We start from the raw sequence: 21,686 nt of genomic DNA, 5'->3' as shown, positions 1-21,686 counted from the left end.
TTTAAAAAGCCACATACTAGCTGACTATAAAAGCACGGCGTGTAAGAACACTGGACTGGGGGGTCAGGACATCTGGGTTCTTGTCCTACTTTTGCCACTAACACTCAACCCTCGCTGGGTCTCGGTTTCCCCACTCACAATTAGGAAGCTGAACTAGCAGACCTCTCGAGGCCCCTTCCAGCTCTGACTTTCCATGATTTTGGCATTCTGACTGGGTCAGAACTGAATAAAAGTAGCATTGATGAATGGGTGTAACACCCACAAGATGAAGTGATTATGGGTCATCGGTAGCACCGTGGAGACTGTACATGCTAGAAAATCACAAGATACAGAATCAAAATACCTTTTCATGGACCCTAACCAATGGACATTCTTGCCAAAGAGATGAGTTATGGTGGAGAAAGGGAATGAAAACAACTGGCTTATTAGATAGGACCAGCAGGGAAATCATATTCTATTGGACACCACATTTGACGCATGTTTCAAGTATGAAAAGCACCTATATGAACCTCTTCCAAACAACACTCTGAGCAACACCTTGCTCCATCACTCACCACACAGAGAGCAGAGGCAGGCACCCAGACAGAAAGGTCATCGCCTCCCAACTACACACCTTTGCTCTTCCTACAGTCAAAATCTGCCAAGTGACAAATGAATTACTGAAAACACAATTTTCCACGGCCTGCCCGCATTCCCCAGAGCTGACTTGTGTGCATGCCGGCTCCTGGGAAGCGGCCAGCTGCTGGCCTGCTGTGGAGGGAAGGCGGCTGCCTCACCAAGAAATGCCAACTGCTGGCCATATGGAGAAGGGGCCTCCCTGGGGAAAGAAAAGATTCAGGACTCCCTCATCGGCACAACTGGAAAATCCCCAAGTCCCAAAGCACACGCTCCACGGACATCAGGCGAGGAGTCTCATGTGAACTTCGACACATTTGTGTGTCTGTACCCGTGACAATCATGCACAGAATGTGCTTTTCAGGCATAAGAAGGACTCTGGAATTTCTTGCCATAAGCAGATTTAAGAAAGGAGTATAAATATACAGGCTGTTCAAAAAAAAAAAAAATACAGACTACAAGCAACTCCCAAAAGAAATAATTTCTTCAAAAATGAGACTACAGTTTGTCAAAAACTGTAAACAATGGCATACATTAAATATAAAAACTCACATACAAAAGGATCTACATTTGTTTCCAACTATCAAGCTCATAAAGTTAATTCTACCACACAAATGGGCTACCAGAAAATAATGAGAGGAGCAAAGTTCTATTAAAATGCTTCAGTTGGTGAACTGAGGCACCTTTCTAGACAGCTGCATTAGAACTGCAGTATGTGAGAAGACCTTTGAAAGGTCATCCTCACACACAGCCACCCTCCTGCTCGAGGCTCCCAAAGGGGCTGAAGGCGGGCAGAAACTGGTCTGTGAATGACTGTGTCAGCCACTGCTCACTCAAAATGTCCCCGAAGGTTGTTTCTCCACTTAAGGCTGCTTCTCCGCTTAAGGCTACTTCTCCAACTAAGGCTGCATTATTTGTTCCTAGGTAGGGAAAAAAAAAAATCAGTGTCAGTTTATTCTGTCTAAAAGACTGAGATGATACAGCTGAAGGCCTTTAAAGGAGGATGGATAATGATGCCGAGAGGTTTCTGGAAACAGGATTTACCAGAGCTGCCGTCATCAGCTGAAAGTTCAGTTTTAACTTTTTGAAAATAAAACCATTTTAAAAACTGTGCAGGGTAGGAAATCATCAAAATGTCACAGGGATTATTTTGAATTACAATAACTGAGAAGAAATCCTTTTTTCCCCTTAATTACACATTAAATGAATAAGTCTGCCTCTGCCGTCACTAACCCAATCGCTGACAGTAACACAGGAGCGAGAGGATTCCTAGAGGACAAAGTCTCTACATCACCACAAAGTGCAGCCCATCAAAGATTCACTAAATGAGTCCTAAGGAGTCTGCCTGAGACTCAGAGGCAGGTGACGCCCCCAGGGTCACAGAGCTAGTAAATGCACGCGTGTAGGTGAGTGTGTGTGTATATGTGCATATGTGTGCATGTGTGTGTGTGTGAGACTGTGTGCGTGTGTGTGCGTGTGTGTGTGTGTGTGTGTAGCTCAGCCTTCCTGATCCCAAGGTCTACATTTTCTGCACTCTGCCCTGCTGTTTCCCCAACATGGTAAAAAGCACAATGTTATCCCAAACTGGAAAAACAGAAGAGTCATTCCATGACACAGGAAGGGCAGCCTCACTCTACCTGTCCCGTCCAAAGCAAAGGGACACGGAGTCTCAACATCACATGCCCTTTCGCAGTAAGCGCCTCCATAGGCTGCCTCGTAACCTGGATCATACTTCTCTTCCTTAACAGCCATCTTCTTTGCATCCTCTGCAAGAAGAAAAACAAATTAAAACTCCTTCTGAACACTGGCTGGAAAATGGTTACTCATAGAAGTCGGACGTTAAAAGGTTACTCAGTAATTCACCTCTGCAGATAACCACAGAGCATTTGTGATAACCTCAAACATCTTTTCCCATGATGGTAATTTGGGGGCAGATTCCAGATGCAGTACTTTATAATCACAGAGAAGAAATAACTTCAAAGATGTCTGGCTACTTTGTATGTAATTTTAAAAACAAGTCAGAATGCTTCTTAGCCCCAAACCCCACTCCTACCCGCCACATGAAAAAATACAAACCAACAACCACCTCTCTAAGACAGAGCTTCTTAACCTGGAATTCATGAATGGTTTTTAAAAATATATTTTAAGAGTAGTATTTTACTAGAATTGGTTTATTTTGTAACCCTATATATTCCATTTTATGCATTAAAGAAGATCTCAAACCAGTATTCTGAGGAGTCCTTAGGCTTCATGATATAGCAGTGACCCCAAAAGGTGAGGAGGAGATGACCCCCTGCTTCAGGGGCACCTGAAAGATCTGAAGGCCTGGAGGGAGGGAGGGAGGGGATGGGACGAGTAAGAGATAAAACCTTCGTCTCTAACAGAAATGGCTCGGGTCAAATGCCCCTCATGGGAGTGTGTTGGCGTAAGGGAGGCTACACTGTCTCTGCCTTCGAGGCCAAGGCCGCACAGCATTAACATACCTTGGGCAAGCTGCAAATTGAATGTGTACTGCACCTCCTGCACGTCTGTGGCAGGTAAAATGCCTTTCAACTGGTCTCTCAAATCCCTCAGTTTGATGTAATAATGAACTTTATCTTGCGCCCGCGGGAACTGAGCACACCTCGCGCTGGACGACGGCATGACATAGCAGAGCTACAAGAGGAGACGTGGAGACAGTTAGAGCGAGAAGGACCTGGAACAGGGCAGCTGCCAGCCCCAGCCGCCCCCAACTCTGATCCGTGAGGCCCTGAGTGGCGGGGTGGTGGGGAGAAGGTGCCAGAAGCTGGGCTCCCGGCTCCCAGGCAGGTGTGCCAGCCGTAAAGCAAGGCCCGGATCAACCAATCAGGCATTTAACATGCTCTATGTGCCAGACATGCTAGGTGAAAGGGGTAGAGATACAAAAGGCAAACGGCCTCTACTCTCAAGGAGGAGGTATGTGCATACGTGTGCATGTACACCTGCATGCGCACACATGGGTATGTGCATATGTGCGTGTGTGTATATGTGCATATATGTGTGCGTGTGTGTGGGAGCTGAGAGTGAAGAACACTACTTGTTAAAAGAAATAAAGTAAACGAGGCACTTCTCTGCAAAGGGATCACAAAATTAACCTAATGCCTACAACAAGGAATCCATTATTAATGAACGCCATTGATTTAAGGGCAGGCATATGATTATGTACTTGTTTGATCCGAGGGGTCCTTAATTTCTACACTGAAAACAGTGACCAGGTTTCATTTGTATTTCTACCTTCCCTTGAGGAAGCTAGGGGGCGCCACAGTGCCCAGAGCCCAGGGCCCGAAGGGGCCACGACACTCATCTTCTGAGCACAAATCCAGCCTCACACACTCACTAGCCTTGTGCCCCTGGGCAACTCATTTAACCCCGTTTGCCTCAGTTTCCTCATCTGTAAAATGAGCGAGAGAAGGAAGTGGCAAACGAGTCTGGTATCTTTGCCAAGAAAACCCCAAATGGGGTCACAAAGAGTCAGACATGACTGAAAACGACTGAACAGCAAATATTTCCTTGAATACTGCATTGCAGAGTATAAGTCTGATAAAAATGTGCAGGATAAATGAATTTACAAAATCAGACTATTAGGAACCAACATCATAATTCCCCCTTCATTTAAAAAAAGAAATTTTTAGTATCAAAATAGTTTTGCCTTTTTTTTTTTTAACTACCTTGTCAGTAAGAGATGATATGCTTGAATTTTACAAGTAGATTTCAATCTTCTGATTGCACTTACAGGACCTAATTCATTTGCCTAACACTGTTAAGCAAATGTTTATATTCGCAGACACAGTACAAAAGTCTTAAATCAAATAGATACTGTTCAGCAAAATAAACAAATGCACGTATCATACTGGCCCAACTATGGGCCACCCTGGTTTTTTTTTCTTTCCCTAAAAATGGTTTCTATAAAATATGAATGTGATTTATTTATGTTTGGTGTTACTACAGTACATCTGGCTATTTTTCCTTTCAAAGAGCTTAGTTAGACCAATATGCTATTTTTCTTATCATCAATTACCATGAACTAGAGGAAAGAGAAAGGCTAACATGACTAAAAATCTTTCACTTCCATCCATTATTAGTTTGCAAACAAATGCAGTTTGGGGAACTTACAGTTTCTGTGTCTGGGACCTTATGGGGCTGAAGTCCAAATTCCAACTTCTTAACTTTTACTCCAAAAACTTCTTTACTAAAAATTTCATAAATACCTAAAATGAAACAAAGCCATACTGACATGTAGAACTGTGGAAAACAACATCAACAATGACAAAAGGTCAGCTTGGTACACAGAAAAGTCTTACATTTTCCATTGAAAACCGCTATTCGAGGTTGGTATTTCTGTAATTTCTGCACCAAAATACGTCCTCCTTCTCGAAACTCTTTACTAAAAAAGGAATAACAAAGCAGTCAAGAGATGGCCATATAATAGTGATAGGACACCTTAGAATTAGAATTAAAACAAATTAAATTAGAATTAAACAAATTTTAGAATTAAATTAATTTAGAATTAAAACAAAAACAGTAACAGCATCATGATTTTGTAGCAGCAGAGACAATAACATAGAAACAAGACGGAAAGTGAAAGACGAGAAGGTAACTCCAGCCCACAAGGTTTGTATTTTACAGCATTAAAATCACTGTTCACTGCCCTACCTTGAAAGATCCTTGCTGCCGGGGGTGGTCCTTTCAACCATATTTGTAAAGCCGATACCATACTTTCCTGGTAAAGTATGGTCATCCGTATGATTTAACTGGACTTCACTCAGCCCAGACATAAAGAGACACTTCCCTATAGCAAAAGAATAGGAAAAAAAAAATAAGATGTGATTTTAACTTCAAGGTGAAAGGTATACTGGGATAAGGAGAATTTATATTCTCTGTTCCACAGTACAGAAGGGTTAAGTGACTTGCCTGTGTTCACACACTTCTTAGGTGTCAAAGGCAGGACTTAAACCCACGACCTGTGGCACGCCACCTCTAATGTCACAGAATTACAAGGTGGTCAGAGGCTCTTCCTTCTTACTTGAGGAGTACCCACGTGTCTTCTGTGATCTGATTTGCCTTTATCTCTGGGTATTTTGGGGGGAGGTGGTGGTATCTGTTAGCAGGAAGGGAACCTAATAATCAGATGGATGAGGCCACCACATTTCCAAACATACAATTCTTTAGTGCTGCAGTGGGTACCAGAGACCTGAGGGTGCTCCAGGCACAAGGGACACTTACCCAGTTCAGCTCAGCTGGTCCAGACCCGTGGGTCACCCTGTGGTCAGAGGGCATTAACTGCTAGCTCCATATCAGCTCCCAAGAAACAGGATGCCACAAAGGAGAAATGCACTGAGATCCGTATCATCACCCAGTGGGTGATCTATCAGGATCTATTTAAGGCACTGGATTCTAGGATGTCATTTTTTAAATCTCAAACATGGAGAATTCTCATCATCTTAGATTCGTAGAAACAGAATAGAATAGAATAGAATGGAAGTTTTGAGGCCATCTAGTTTAGTTTTCGATTATAACATAAAAGTTCTCCTTGTAAAAGACTTCTTTTTATTGGAGCTTCAGAGTTATGAGTAGATTGAATGAGTAACAGAATTTATTAAGTATCTGCACTCCCCTAAGTGCTGGGGATATAAACAGAAAAGTCACACAGTCCCTGCTTTCCAGGAGCTCACTTTATAAATGGGGAGACAATTTATACGGAAGGCTTCAGCTACAAGTCAGATGGAAGGCCCATGCTCCTTAGGGTACAGTGGGAGAGTAGGTGGTCAGAATTCCAAAAGACTCATGATGGAAAATGCCATCCACATCCAGAGAAAGAACTGTGGAGTCTGAATGCAGATCGAAGCATACCCTTTCACTTTTTTGTTTTTGTTTTCTCATGGTTTTTCCCTTTTGTTCTGATTCTTCTTTCATAACATGACTAATGTGGAAATATGATTATATGATTATACATGTACAGCCTATATCAGATTGCTTGCTGTCTTGGGGAGGGGGGAGGGGAGGGAGGGACAAAAAGCTGGAACTCAAAATCTTACAAAAATGAGTGTTGAAAATTATCTTTCCATGTAATTGGGAAAAAAATAAAACACTACTAAATGGTGAAAAAAGGAAAGTAGATGGTCAGACCTCTTCTCTAATGAAGATAAAATTATTTCCATTTCTGATGTAGAACCCAGGACTTTGGTGGTGAAAGCTTTCTTTTCTAGGTCTGTAGTCCCAGGAGCAATAGTCCCCAGACTGCATCTCCACGGGATGTTTCATGGCTGAGGGCACTAGGCTTGAAGCATCGATACTCCCAAGGCTCTAGGGTTCAGGGTCCTGGGCTTTCTCCACTGGGGTTGGAAGGGAGATGATAATCAAGGCTTTATTGATGGTTTGACTGCTGGCACATGCAGCCTCCTGTCTTTCCTGCAGTCCTTTGTGCCCTTGCTGGGCCAGCTTGCCCACCCTCTGGGAGGCAGTGGGTTGGCACTTGATGGGGATGGCTGGGAAGGCAGGGCTCAGAGCAGGACCTGGTCAGGGGCTGCTGCCACTTCTAGGGCCCTAGCACCTCTCAGGTAATTTTTCACTTTTGGCCATGAGGATAGTGGCCCCTTCTCCCTTCGATGATGGTGGCAGAGGCTGTACTGGAAGCAGCTCTGGTGGGCTGTGGGGTACTACCACTCCCATGGCACTTGGGGTCAGGTCCTGGGTTGTCACCACCAAGATCTGAGGGGAGAAGACGGGCCAAGGGGTTCTGGTGCTGCCTCTTCCTCTCCCAGAATTCTTCTCATTTGAGATTTAAAAAATGACATCCTAGAATCCAGTGCCTTAAATAGATCCTGATAGATCACCCACTGGGTGATGATACGGATCTCAGTGCATTTCTCCTTTGTGGCATCCTGTTTCTTGGGAGCTGATATGGAGCTAGCAGTTAATGCCCTCTGACCACAGGGTGACCCACGGGTCTGGACCAGCTGAGCTGAACTGGGTAAGTGTCCCTTGTGCCTGGAGCACCCTCAGGTCTCTGGTACCCACTGCAGCACTAAAGAATTGTATGTTTGGAAATGTGGTGGCCTCATCCATCTGATTATTAGGTTCCCTTCCTGCTAACAGATACCACCACCTCCCCCCAAAATACCCAGAGATAAAGGCAAATCAGATCACAGAAGACACGTGGGTACTCCTCAAGTAAGAAGGAAGAGCCTCTGACCACCTTGTAATTCTGTGACATTAGAGGTGGCGTGCCACAGGTCGTGGGTTTAAGTCCTGCCTTTGACACCTAAGAAGTGTGTGAACACAGGCAAGTCACTTAACACTTCTGTACTGCAAGAACTCTTGAAGGCTCTGAGGGAGTTTTCACATGGGGAGTTCCCTAAACCTACCAAATGACAAGTCCAAGATCTTTTTTGGCTAGGTAATGGGGTTAAGTGACTTGCCCAGGGTCACACAGCTAGTAACTGTTATGTGTCTGAGTCCAGATTTGAACTCAGCTCCTCCTGAATCCAGGCCCGGTGCTCTATCCAATGCGCCACCTAGCTGCCCCAAGTCCAAGATCTTTATGGAGGAATTCTGATAAGAGAACGTGGCCGTACTTCTTCCTAGTAAGCTGCCATCTTGACTCCAGCCACCTCTCCATGAAGCCACAACTGTGCTACTACTTTGCTTTTTACTCACAGTGAGAATGTCAGTATGGACACAGGTTAGCTATTCTAGCACTCTAACTCTTTGGTCCCTGGAGAGAATGATGCATTAAGAGTAAGTATCCAGTGAAAAGAGTTCTTGGTAGACATTCTAAGGACTGTCTGGCTTTTAGCGCCCTTTGCCCTACCTTTCTGGTACTCGACTACTTTTGCTCTAAAAGCAGAGGGCAGGGATGCTCAGGACTAGGGGCTGGTTTGTATTTTTACCAATTTTATGGCTTATCAAAGCCCCCCAAAGTCATCACCCAGTGACCCTCCCGCCAGAGATGAGTCCCTTCACATTAATTAGGCTGGTCTGTGACAACAAACACAATCCCTCAGTGCACTAATCGTTTCTAGCTTGGTAGAACCAGCCTGCTGATACAATTTTATAAATCTCAGTGACAAGACTAACCCAGGCTAGGGCAAGAAAAAAATAATCTAGCTAAAAAGCGAATTACACTTAACAATGATAAAATCTTAATGAGAGAACAACTTACAAAAATGGTTTCCAGGTCCTGGGTAATGATGTCCTTTGTAAGCTGCCATGAGTCCTGGGTTTATGCCAATCTAGAAAGCAAGACAGTTCACAATTTTAGAGTTATCAAGATACGATCTGTTGGGGGGGGGGGGGAAGCAGATCAACCCTTCATTTCCAAAGTTAATTTATTAAAAAAGGAATTTAAGTAAATATGATTAACAATAGAGTCTTTTAAATAATTTACTAGTCTTAATTTGAGGAAATAATTTCATTTTAGAAAAAAGGATCTGTTGTCCTATATTATTTTTTTCAATTTGGATCAATTACATCACATACCTTTCAGCTAAAGGTGAGGTCAAACTAAAAAGAGAAATGGAAGCCATACTAAGGAATACCCACGGGCTGCATAATGACTTAGTTTTAAAAGGGAATGTCATCTATTGTATTTTTATTTATTTGGCTAAATACTTCCCAGTTACTATCTTAATCTGTTTAGGGAACACTGGGGTATTGTAGGAAAAGTGTCTGACACCTCCAATTTAAAGATTAACCCTAAATGCAAGATCTCAATGCTCTTTAAAAAAAAAATTCAAGGCATTTAAATCAAAATTTGAATTAAAAAGCTGGAAAAACTCAAATTTCTGTACAATGCAGTACTGAGGAGTTCAAAGGAATGGGGATCAGAAAAGAATTCGGTCCCCTTTTGTAAGAAGTGGCACCATTTGATGGGAAAGAGCACTGGATGTAGCATCAGAAGACCCCAGTTCAAGTCCTGTCTTTGACATCAACGGTGGGACCTTGGATATGTCACTCACTCTGAGCCTCAGCTTTCTTGGCTGGAAAACGGCCAAAATGTCACAGGGTTTTCTTGTGGGGAAAATGTTTTGTTCACCATAAAGTACCATAGAAATATGGTCTCTAGACCATATACTACACGCCAGTGTATCACATTTCGTAACATATTTTCTAAACTTTCACAAAACCCCAACTCAAATACCCCGTCAAAGACCAAAATCAAATTATAAGAAGAAAATGAAGACATGGAGCCACGGAACACTTAGTACTGGCTTCCGGTTCAATGAGCAGCCCTACTTCATGGCTCGGGGCCTGTCCCACTCGAGCTATCATTACCCTCTGATCGACTTACTTAAAAGGGAAGAAAGTGAGATGTCAGAAATATGCTAGGAAATGTGGTCGAAAGGCGGTACGTGGAGCAGGGAGAGAAAGCAAAAACAGAAGGGGAATGAGGCCAAGAGGGAGCTGTCTGGATAACTTGTGAATAGCTACATTTTGTGCTCTTTATCTTTTAGTAGGGAAACGTTTTCTCAAAAGGAAAACTGGACATTAAGAGCTGAGTGGCCTCTTGCAACGTAACCTTCAGTGGCTCAGAAGTTGATACTTATAATCCTTGAACACTCAGAAATGAATCCTTCCATCGAAGTACAGGGGCATCTCAAAAGAGGCCTGTAAATTAGAGATAACCCACTGAAAAAACTCAGCCTGCTATAAAGAGTTTTACAAAGATGTCAACTTACAATGACAATGTCCAGGTTGAAGGTCAAAATGTCAGGCAAGGTCTTAGTCAGAAGTTCAGCTTCCGACATCCCATTAAAACGATCCACTTTCCTTTTGACTTTGAATGTGTCTGTAATTTTTTCTTGCTTCCCCTTGGATTTGGCTGCTCTGGGGGACCCAGTTCGCTTCTTCGGCTCTGGCTTTTTTGGCTCAGACGATCTGGTTCTTCTTTTTCTCCCCTTTTCCTCTGAAACATTGGAATTATTTAGGTTGTAGATATCTGACATTTCTATCACAGATGCATGGAATTCGGTTCTCACCATACACAGGATCTTCATTATGTCTTTACGTGTTTTAAAATGTCAGTAACTCAGGCCAGAGGTCTAATAAACAGCAATCTATAAATAGCACCGAAGAGCCAACACACTGAGTTTTAGCATCATCACGTTACACAACTATATACAAGGATGGAGAAGTCTGGAGAGTGAGGAGTGAGGTAGGAGTAAAGCGAGAACAGCCTAGTGCCTTCATGAAATGGTGGTCTGGGCAGGGAACTCATTCACCAATCTGGAGGCAACTCTCAGTTGTCAGTGGGCCCCATTCCTTCCAAATCTCTATGTTTATTTGGAACATACACTGAATTTTCTTATCTGTTGACATGATGTATCTGGCCATTCCTGGAGGTAAGGACTATCTCACTTATGTACCTCTATCCCCAGAGCCCAGCAAAGTACCTGGCAAATAACAGGCATTTGATTGGTTCACAGTAATAAATCTGAATCTTCAAGAAAATGTTTTATTTGATCTATATGCTTAATAGGAAAGTAAGAAACGCTTTTAAGAAAGATTTCCCTTCATAAAGTTCATAAAAATTGCCATGCGTTAAGTTAGTAGGTTAATTTACTTCTGGGGAACAATATCTCCTTTCCCAACAATGCCAGAAAAATGTGGTGTAACTCTAATAAACTGATAGTCTATAAGGAAAGTAAACCACCGTAGGCTCTATGAAAAACTTGAAACTAAGATTTTCCACATGCCAATATTCAAAATGTAGTACTTTAACAGATTTGTGAGCTCAATGATGCAAACTGCAAACTATGCATGCCAACTTATCCTTTGTGATTTTTCCAAATTCATCCATCACATCTATTTTTACTGTTGTTCTATCTTAAATTATGACTGCAATTTTTGCCACTTTTTTACATTTACCTAAAGCACACTCGATTTTATTTTAGGCTCCTGTTTCTGAACTCTGTACACGTGTCTTTATTTCTCACATGCATTTCTCATGTGCAGCAAATGGTTTGGGTTCTGTTTTCTAATCTAGTTTGACATGCTTCCTTTTTATGGGTGAATTTAACCCATTAACACTCAAAAGTTAAAATTATTCATAGTTAGAAGACACTTCAGGTGTCTAACAGTCATATAATCTAACCCCCTCATTATATACATGAGGAGACTGAGGCCCAGCGGGGGTTAAATGACTTGTCCAAGGTTACCCCAGTAATAAACTGCATACCTGGGTTCTGGACTCAGGTCCTTTAACTCTAAGTCCAATGTTCTTTTTACTATCTCATATTGCCTAAAACTAGAACTGTCCTAGGAAATCCAGCACCCCGATTTCTATCAAAGTTCTCCAATGCCTAAAGCACAAGCTCTGCAAAGGCCTACCAGTTTGTTTTCTTAGCTGATACCTCCAGATTCTATTACATTACTTTTTTCCAATCGGTGTCAGCTTCCTGTGACTTATTCTGCTTGAAACAACTGCATCCTAGTCCAGTGTTTCTCTTGCTCAGTCCAGGTAAGAATGTACGCAGTTCAGGAATGTATAAATAACGTGCCTAATACGTTTCTTTTGTTCTAAATCTATGATTTCACAGCTATAAGGGACTCTTGGTATGGAAATTCCTTCTACCATTACAGTTCAGCAAACGTTCTGCCATGTCATAGTCTCAAGAAAGTTGCCTGTTATAGTGAAAGTTCAGGAGACTTGCCCAGAGTCACTCATTCAATGTGTGTCAGAAGCAGAACTCGAATCTAAGTTTTTCTGACTGAGGCCAGCTCTCCAGCTGTTGTACCACGCTTTAATTTAATTTTTGAGTGTTTTAAAGAATACTTAATTACTACACTAGTAACCATTACAGTGTCGACAGCAATGCTCCCTCCTTTAGCTTAATTTGATTCAACCTGCAAAGCAAGCAAGAGGTAATGGCATTTGAGAATATAATTTTAAAAATACAACCACCTTAAGCAGCCATATTCTAAAAGGCCATAGGGTGGAGATAGTGTTCCATGAGAGAACTTCTTATTTCCCTCTAGAAAATGAAATAGGATATCTCTTACTTTCCAGAGAAGAAAGTAAAAGTTTTTTCTCACTAAGAAATGAGGAAAATAAAGTATTTCCAGAACAAACTTTCAATAATCATTAAAATACTTGGTATATATGTAAATTATGTACAACATAAAATAAAACTGTACATTATGTTGTTACTACCACATGATGTCAGGTTTGGAAAGAATCAAAGAACCCTAGATTCAGAACCAGAAGAGACATTAACAGTCCTCAAGTCTAGTCCCTCTTTTCACAGATGAGGAAACTAGAAATAGGGAGAGGCGAAGCGACTTCCTCAGGGTTACAGACAGTGAGGGTCAGAGCCAGGACTGCAATCTCCACGAATGTCAAGTCCAATTCACTCCAGAACAAAGACCCTCTCCGCCAAAGGCCTCACTGGTGGCCCCTACTTTTGCTTCTGCTTAGAGGCCTCAAGAAGGCAGGACCCTGCTGCTCCCCCCACTTCTGAAGTACTGTCACTGCTGGAAAGTCTATCCTCATGTCAAGTCCAAATCTGCCTCTACTGCCACCTGGGATCCCTCTTCCATGTGAAAGCTCCTCAAACACTGGGAGACAGAGAGCGCTCTGCTCCACACCAAGCACCGCCAGCTCCATGAGCAAGGGCAAGCCCCTTCACCACCCTGCATGCCATTCTGTGGATGCTCTCCAGCTTTGCAGCATCTTCTTTAAATTTTAATTTTTTAAAAATATTTTAAATATTTTTCTTTTTAGAAGCAGGACTGTATTATCTGATGTAGTTACTCAACAAAGCTCTAGGTTCCATTTTTAATGTAAAAAGCGAAGGGAGGAGCAATAATATGTTTCTCTAATAATTAAAAGAAAGGGGCAGCTAGGCGGTGCAGCGTATAGAGCACCGGCCCTGAAGTCAGGAGGACCCGAGTTCAAATCCGACCTCAGACCAAACACTTGACACACTTACTAGCTGTGTGACCCTGGGCAAGTCACTTAACCCCAACTGCCTAAAAAAAATAACAAACAAACAAACAAACAAAAAAAAACCAAAAGACAGAAAAAACAATTAAAAGAAAAAACATAACATATACACAGAAATCAATTTCAGGTGTGTGCTGTTGGTTTTTATGATAATTGTTATTAATATTATTATTATTATTTAGGCAATTAGGGTTAAGTGACTTGCCCAGGGTCACACAGTTAGTAAGTGTCAAGCGTTTGGTCTGAGGTTGGATTTGAACTCAGGTCCTCCTTACTTCAGTGCTCAATCCACTGTGCCACCTAGCTGCCCAGTTTTTTTTTTTTTTTAATCCATGAGGCTGCTGACTAATTTTTTTCTCTTAAAGACCAGTGGCTTTTGTAAAAAAAAAAAAAAAAAAAAAAAAGTTCTTCACTCCTGTACTAAAATTTAATTTAAAAAAAAGTTTAGAATAGAAATCCATTAGATTTGAATACTGCATCCTCCTTACTAAAGCTAACTGGCTATGTTTTTTCTCCTTAGTGGTGAACAAGCTAATTAGTCTGAACAGCAAAATTCTATGTGCTGGTACAAAGTTTTCTGGTTTTGTTTTTTTTTTTTAAATTTACCCACAAAGTTGGATTAGGACAGACTGGCACACATACCACTTTCTTTAAAAATCATATTGCCACTGTATATAATATATATACAGAACATCTTGATGTTCTGGTCTCTACTTTCATTGATGCTGCTTACAAAACCCCACACACCTCACCACATATGCTTTTTATCTATGTTTTTCCATAAATGTACTATAAAAGATCCATACAGCTCACTGCAGATCTTCCTCTGATTCTTTTATGAAATTTAAACTGTTTTTCAGTTTAAAAGTGAATTCTGGAGCACTGTAAGATATAAAATGGATAATTTTAATTACATTAAAATACAAAGTTTTTCTCCCAATAAAACCAATGTAACCAAGATTAGAAGAAAAAAACAGAAAATTGGGAGAAAATTTTTATAGTTTCTCAGATAAAGGTCTCATAGCTCAAATATAAAAAAAACTTTGTCAAATTCATAATATGAATCATTCCCCAACAAGTGGTCAAAGGATATGAACAGGCTGTTTTTCAATGAAGAAATCAAAACTTATATAGTCATATCAACAAATGCTTTAAATCACGATTGATTAGGGAAATGCAGATTAAAATAACTTTCAGGCATTATCTTACACGTACAAGATTGGCTAAAATAATAGAAGGAGAAAGCGACAAATGTTGGAGGGAATGTGGAAAAACTGGAACACCAATTCACTGTTGGTGGAACTGTGAACTGATCCAACTATTTTGGAGAGCAATCTGCAATTATGATCAAAGAGTTATCAAACTGTGTATACCCTCTGACCCAGCAATACCACTGTTAGGTCTGTTTCTCAAGGAGATTAGGGGAAAAGTAAAAAAAAAAACAAAAACAAAAACAAACTTTTATATTCTAAAACATTTATAGCGGTTCTCTTTGTGGAGGCAAAGAACTAGAAACTGAGGAGATGTCCATCAACTGGGGAATGGCGGAATAAGTTGTGGTACATGATTGTGATGGAATACTAGTGTGCTATAAGAAATGATAAGCTGGTTGATTTTAGAAAAACATGGAAAGACTTGCATGAAATAATGAAGAGTGAAATGAGCAGAACCAAGAGAACCTTGTACACAGTAATAGTAATACTATTCTAAGAACAACTTTGAACGACTAAGTTATTTTGCGTATTACAAATACTCAAGATGCTATCCACATCCAGAGAAATGTTAAACAGAAGTATGTACAGTATGATTTTCTGTCTGTCTGTCTAAGGATAGGCAGGGGGCGGGGGAGGAGAGGAGAAAAAAGTGCACAGTAGAGAACAAAGAAAACTTAGAAGGAAGCACAGAAAAAGCAGGGCAGCTTTGAAAATTATGTGTAGTATTTATTAAATAGTTTTTCAAAAAAAGTAAACTGAAATGGAAATTCATGGTTTTACACTGAATCTTCTTCTGCTGTGCTATGTACATGGGAATGTTCTTTTTTTGTTTTTCTGTATTTAAGTTCAAGATGAGTTTAAAAAAAGAAAAAAGTGAATTCTGGATAATAAAGAATCAGGCAGAAATGAGTTTGCTGAACTTAAGCTCTAAGAACTTTTTAAAAAAGGCCTATTTTGTCACAATGTAAAAACAACCTTTCGCTTTCTTTACACAGTAAAGAACTCACCAATATCCTTTCACAGAACGTCATAAACAATTAAATAAAATGAGATCTGGTTGCTTTTTTAAAATACTACGCAATCGTGATTTAAAATCTCATTCAAGTTTCCAGGCATACATCACTTAAATATTTTGCAGGAAGCCTGAAGGAAAACTATCACCAAGTCATGAAAAAGTGCCATAAAAAGACAAACAGGACAAAGGACACCTATAAAGATCAATCAACATGTTTTCTAGAGGTAAAACAGGCTGGTTAATTAAAATCTGCCTTTGTCTATCAAGCATTCAAAACTACCTTGAATAGGCTCCGGGTCGAAGACTGGGACTGGAATTTCCGGCAGAGCTAGCTGTTCATTCATAAATTCCATGCTGGGAGCTGCAGCCATCATTGGATAGTATGGAAACTGGTAAAATGCTTGAAATTGCTCAAAAGAGTATCTTAAAAAAGAAAAAGTGAATAAGAGAATATATTTTCACTATAATATTCCAAACTACTTTAATATATAAGAAGTTATAACAAGACTATAGCATGCTATTTTGTAACCAGAATATTTAAGGGATATGGAGACGATCTTCTAGAAATATAACAGAATCTCATAGCTGGGAAGACCCCAAAGTTAACAACGGCCACATGCCTTCAAAGAAAGCTGTGTTTACAATTCAAGGCAGATCTGATTGACTACCATAGTATTAAAGATGACTATAGGAGCAGCTAGGTGGCGCAATGGATAGAACACACACTCTGGAGTCAGGAGAACCTGAGTTCAAATGTGACCTCAGACACTTGACACTAGCTGTGTGATTCTAGGTAATTCACTTAACCCCAATTGCCTTTACCAAAAAAAAAAAAAAAAAAAAAAAAAAAAAGATGTCTATAACCTCTCTTCAGCATTCAATCTGTTTTGATATTTAATCAAACTAGCAGAGAAAAACGTTCTGATAAGTGATATAACACTGTTATAGGTTAATCACTTTAAGTCTCTGTTCAAACATTTAATTTCTTTTTTTTTCAGTATGTTCTGTAAAAATCACTGTAAAAGGGATTAAAAGTTAAAAAACAAAACAAAACAAAACAAAGGAACTATAAAGAATTGCTGCTAGCTCTCCTAGGCTTAGCTGTTCAGCTGTGTGGTGATAATAATACACCTCAACTTCAGAGCCAGCTTTCTAGCGGCTAACAGACCTCTGAAGGTTGAATCTGAAAAAAAAACGAGACTGCCAGTGAACAGATGCTTATTAACAAGAGCTGTTTAAAATCCATTTATAACCACTGAGAGTGGTAACAGGAAAGGAATGACCACTCTCCCACAGAACATCCCAATTTACTCTTGGAGGTTACCAGCACATACGTGCCCCATTTAGGACAACCTGGAAAATGAAAATTCAAACTTAAGAATGATTTAAGTAGGAAGTAATTATTTGTGTAATTAAATTATCATTAAATTTACAAAAGAATTCACTTCGAGGTTCTTTCAACTGAGGTCTTCCTAAAGTTCACTTAACTATTTACATGACATTAAACAAAAAGGCTGGGTTCAAGAAAATTAAAGATAAAATTTTAAACACTACTGTTAAATTTTCCACATATTTCTCTTCTATTTTATTTTACATATATTTTATTCAGGCCTTTTTGTCTTTATATCAGTCATCTGATCCTCGCCTCCAGATTGAACCCTAACTTGTAACAAAGAAAACACAAGAAAGCAAAAACATCTGAAAGTGACTCCATCTGACAATGAATACAACATCCCCCTCCCATCTCTCTGACATGAGCCATTACCTTCTCTCCGGGACTAGGACTGGTTGTTCAATTTGTCATTATAATAAAATTATAATATCATAAATTCTATTTTTCATATATCTCATTGTAAATGGTTCAATATAAGCACTGTGTATAGTTTTCATTTGAAGGAAATAAACAGATCCTTCTGTTAACTGAACTTCAATAATTAACAGAAAGCACTGCTAATAGTACTGATAGCCACACAATGCTAAGAGATCCGGAGAGAGACCCCAGCATATTGGTTGGAGACCCTATAAAAAGATTTATGGATCTCTCACAGGTATGGGTAAGAAACTTTTTTTTTTTTGAGGCAATTGTGTTAAGTTACTTGCCCAGGGTCACACAGCTAATGAGTGTTATGTGTCTGAAGCCAAATTTGAACTCGGGACCTCCTGACTCCAGGGCCGGTGCTCTACCCACTGCGCCACCTAGAAATGTATTCTTAACCAAATAGGAGGAAGAAGCAATTACAACAGATAAAACTTTGATTAACTTTGATTAGTTGAAACTGAAAAGCTTCTGCACAGACATTAACGCATGTAGAAGAAGAAGGAAAGTAGGCGAATGGGAAAAAATTTCCTTTTATCAAATTTCTCTAATAAGGGCTTGGTATCTAGGACAGAAAAATAATTAACACATATGAATATAAAAAGTTTAATATCCATTCCCCAATAGATAAATGAGCAAAGGAAATGACCCAACAGTTCTCAAGAGAACTATAAAGTATTCACAACCACATGAAAGAATACTCCAAATCGCTAATAATAAGAGAAATGCAAACCAAAACAACCCTGAGGTTTTACCTCATGCTTTGAAAATTGGCAAAGAAGACAAAAAATGGGAAGAGTCAAATGTTGGACAGGTTGTGGGAAGAAAGGCACACTAATACATTGTTGGTGGAGCTGTGAAATGGTACAACCATTTTAGAAAGCAATTTGGAACTATGCAAATTGGAATATATGCAAATAAAGTGACTAAAATGTCCATACCTTTTGAACTCCACTAAGTAGGCTTATAACTTAAGAAAACCACTGATAAGAAAAAAGAGATAGCTATGGTGATGTAAGAAACAGAAAATTAAAATAATTAGTAATAATAATAGTAAAAACTTATTGGAAAAAAGATTTATGGTAGGACAGATGAAGGTCATGCAGGATGAGAATGATACACTGCAGGAGAAAACAAGGATGAAGATGGTTTCTGATCAACACTGTTAGAGAAAGCCCTCACATCAAGCGAGGATCGAATATGTCATTACTGCCAAACAGTTCTGGTACAGGACCCCCAATACAACCAACCCAGAACATCTGACACTCAACTACAGAAACTCAAACTTCTGTGGCTTTAAGGTTTACCAAGCATCTCTTCACAACACTGAAGTACAAGTGCAGTAAACCCCAGTTTCCAGGCATGACTGACGGGTCGGGGAAAAGTGCCTTGTCCAGGGCAAACCGCTCTTAAAAAACTAGAGGCGCGATTTGAACTCAGGCAGTCTCACTCTTAATGGGCTTCCAACCTCACTACTTCCTTCCACATTCATCCTCCATCTTGCTGTTTCAGCCGGGGTCAACAGAAACAGTGCTGGATCTGGGTTCAAATAAAGTCTCTGCTACTTACCACTTGTGTAAACCAAAGCAAGTCAGTCAAAGTATCTGAGACTCAGTTTCCCCAAGTGTAAAATGAGAGGGTTGGACTAGAGGACGGACTGGATGAGGTCCCTGCGGTTCAAGAGCTGGATTTCTCTTTTGGTCTCCTTTATGTCGCTTGTCTGGAACAAGGTTTCATAAAGCAATGATCCTCGGCTAGTCCTCAAGCAGAAGGAGGACTGACCAGATCCCTCGCCGGCTCAAACTGCTTTGCCTGACACCTCAGCCTCTTCCAGTCTGGCTCCAATCAATGGAGGGCTGAACACCACTCCCTTTCCCCCACTCTTCAATAAAGCCTGGATCCGACACTGCCAACTCTCCTCACCCGGCCTTTGCAGAGGCTGTGCCTCAGACCTGGAGTGCCCTCACTCCCTTCAAGGCTCAGCTTGGGTGCCACCTCCTCTACACAGTGTCCCCAAAGTCTCAGTGCTGTTTTTTTTTTTTTTATTAAAAGCTTTAAGGACACCCAGTGTTTAGTCCTTTCCTGATCAGTCAATAAGCATTTATTAAGGGCCCATTATGTCCCAGGTACTGTATTAAGTGCTAGGGGATACAAAGAAAGGCAAAAGCTAGTCCCGCCCTCAAGAAGCTCACAATTTAACGGGGGAGACAAGATGTAAACAAACACGTACAAACAGGATATATACAGGATAAACGGTTAATAACGTACAGAGGAAAGGCGCTAGAATTAAGAGGGGGTGGGAACAGCTTCCTATAGAAGGTAAGGATTTTGGGCTGGGATTTTAGGGAGCCAGAGAAGCCAGGAGGCAGAGATAAGGAGAAGGGCATTTAATGCAGGAGGAACGGCCAGGGAAAATGACAGGAGCCAAGACATGGAGTCCAGGGAACTGAAAAGAGACCACCGTCAAGTGGATCCAAGAACACAGGAGAAGTATAGGGAGTTAGTTAGTGCCTCACCCTCCCGCCCCACTGCTGTCTACGACAGCATGCGCCTAGATCAGGGCTGGGGCAGCTAGGTGGGGAAGTGGATAGAGGGCCAGGCCTGGAGCCAAGAAGACCGGGGTTCAAATCCAGTCTCACTCACTTACTAGCTGTGTGACCCTGGACAAGTCACTTAATGCTGTTTGCCTTAGTTTCCTCATCTATGAAATGAGCTGGAGAAGGAAATGGCAAACAACTCCAGTATCTTTGCCAAGAAACCCCCAATGGGGTCACAAAGAGGTGGAGGTGACCCCAAAGACCAGGGTTCTCCTGTATCTGCTCATCTACTTACAGGTATAGACCACCACAATTTAACACTTGGACAGGCAGGTGGTAAAGCAGATAAGGCTCTATCCTCCAGTCAGAGTTGGGTTCAAGGTCAATCTGAAGACAGCAATGGTGGCAGCCCCAGGAGGAGTCATTTAAACTCTAAACAGCCTCAGGCACCCGTCTAATGCCTCTTACGCTGAAGCTAAGGAGCCTTTGGTGGAGGCAGTCCAATGACCCACTCACAATAAAATCACAGGTCCCTTCTAATCTCTACCAGCAAAGGCTATCAATTATCGAGGCTTTAACGTTTGCAAAGTGCTTTTCACTCAAGGTGTTCTAAAATTCTTAACACAGTTTTAAGCCATTTAGGCCTTAAACAATTAAAGCTTAAAGCAGCACTAAGTCCTTTGGAACAACCAGCATTTGATTTCTCACAACACCCAGTAAAGTAGGTGCTATTATCATCCCTATTGAATCTCCACCTGGGAGAGGTAGGCACCTTGAAGACGAGGGCTGTTTTAGGTCAGTAATATTTTTAAGCTTAAATCAAATCCAAAAGCTTCTTGTTCAGTCCCTGTGGACCCTCCTGTCCATGGAATTTTCTTGGCAAGGATACTGGGGTGGTTTGCCATTTCCTTCTCCAGTAGACTAAGGCAAACAGAGGTTAAGTGACTTGCCCAGGGTCACACAGCTAGCATCCGAAGCTGCCACTGAACTCAGGTCTTCCTGACTCCAGGCCCAGTGAACCACCGAGCTGCCTCCAATTAAAATTTAAATATTTTAAGGCTTAAGTTAAACTTAGAAGCTTAAATTAAATTTAAAAGCTTAAGTTAAATTAAATGTAAAAGCTTAGGTTAAATTGATTGTAAAAGCTAAAGTGAAAGGTGAAAGCTTAAACTAAATTAAATTTAAAAGCTTAATTTAATTTAGAAGCTTAAATTTATTAAAAAAAAAAAAAAACTACGTACCGGGCACTGTGCTAAGAGCTGGAGACACAAAGAAACGCCCAACTCCTCCCTGCCCTCAAAGAGCTTGGAGTCTAATGGGGGAGACAACATGCACACATTAGAGGCTCGAGCCGGGAAACTGAGCAGGATCAACAGAGGGGGATGGGCAAAGGCTTCTCTCTCAAGTTTTATTCCATCTCCGCATCCTCCAGCGGGGGGTTGACACCTAGTAGGTGCTTTAATAAAAGCTGGCCAAAAAAAAGAAGGGATGGAGATGTGGGGGAGGAGGAGGACCAGACTCCAATAGG

At 40.9% G+C, this 21,686-nt stretch overlaps 1 protein-coding gene across 1 annotated transcript; it reads right to left on the bottom strand.

Annotated features, from left to right (window-relative positions):
- Positions 1-6: 6 nt before the first annotated feature.
- On the bottom strand, positions 7-21,440 carry LOC114040498 (G/T mismatch-specific thymine DNA glycosylase-like). Its single transcript, XM_027858624.1, has 10 exons — positions 21,400-21,440; positions 16,086-16,228; positions 10,311-10,537; positions 8,795-8,864; positions 5,287-5,422; positions 4,935-5,017; positions 4,747-4,841; positions 3,099-3,270; positions 2,253-2,381; positions 7-1,535 (listed from the first exon to the last, which is right to left on the bottom strand). The coding sequence occupies exons 2-10, from the start codon at positions 16,177-16,179 to the stop codon at positions 1,357-1,359; spliced, it is 1,185 nt and encodes a 394-aa protein (XP_027714425.1). The 5' UTR covers positions 16,180-16,228; positions 21,400-21,440; the 3' UTR covers positions 7-1,356.
- Between the last annotated feature and the right edge of the window lie 246 nt (positions 21,441-21,686).

This window comes from Vombatus ursinus, unplaced genomic scaffold (assembly GCF_900497805.2).
Source record: "Vombatus ursinus unplaced genomic scaffold, bare-nosed wombat genome assembly UNPS02013248.1, whole genome shotgun sequence".
Classification (NCBI taxonomy): domain Eukaryota; kingdom Metazoa; phylum Chordata; class Mammalia; order Diprotodontia; family Vombatidae; genus Vombatus; species Vombatus ursinus.
Note: the sequence above shows the minus strand (reverse complement) of the source record. Positions and strands in the feature narration are given on the sequence as shown.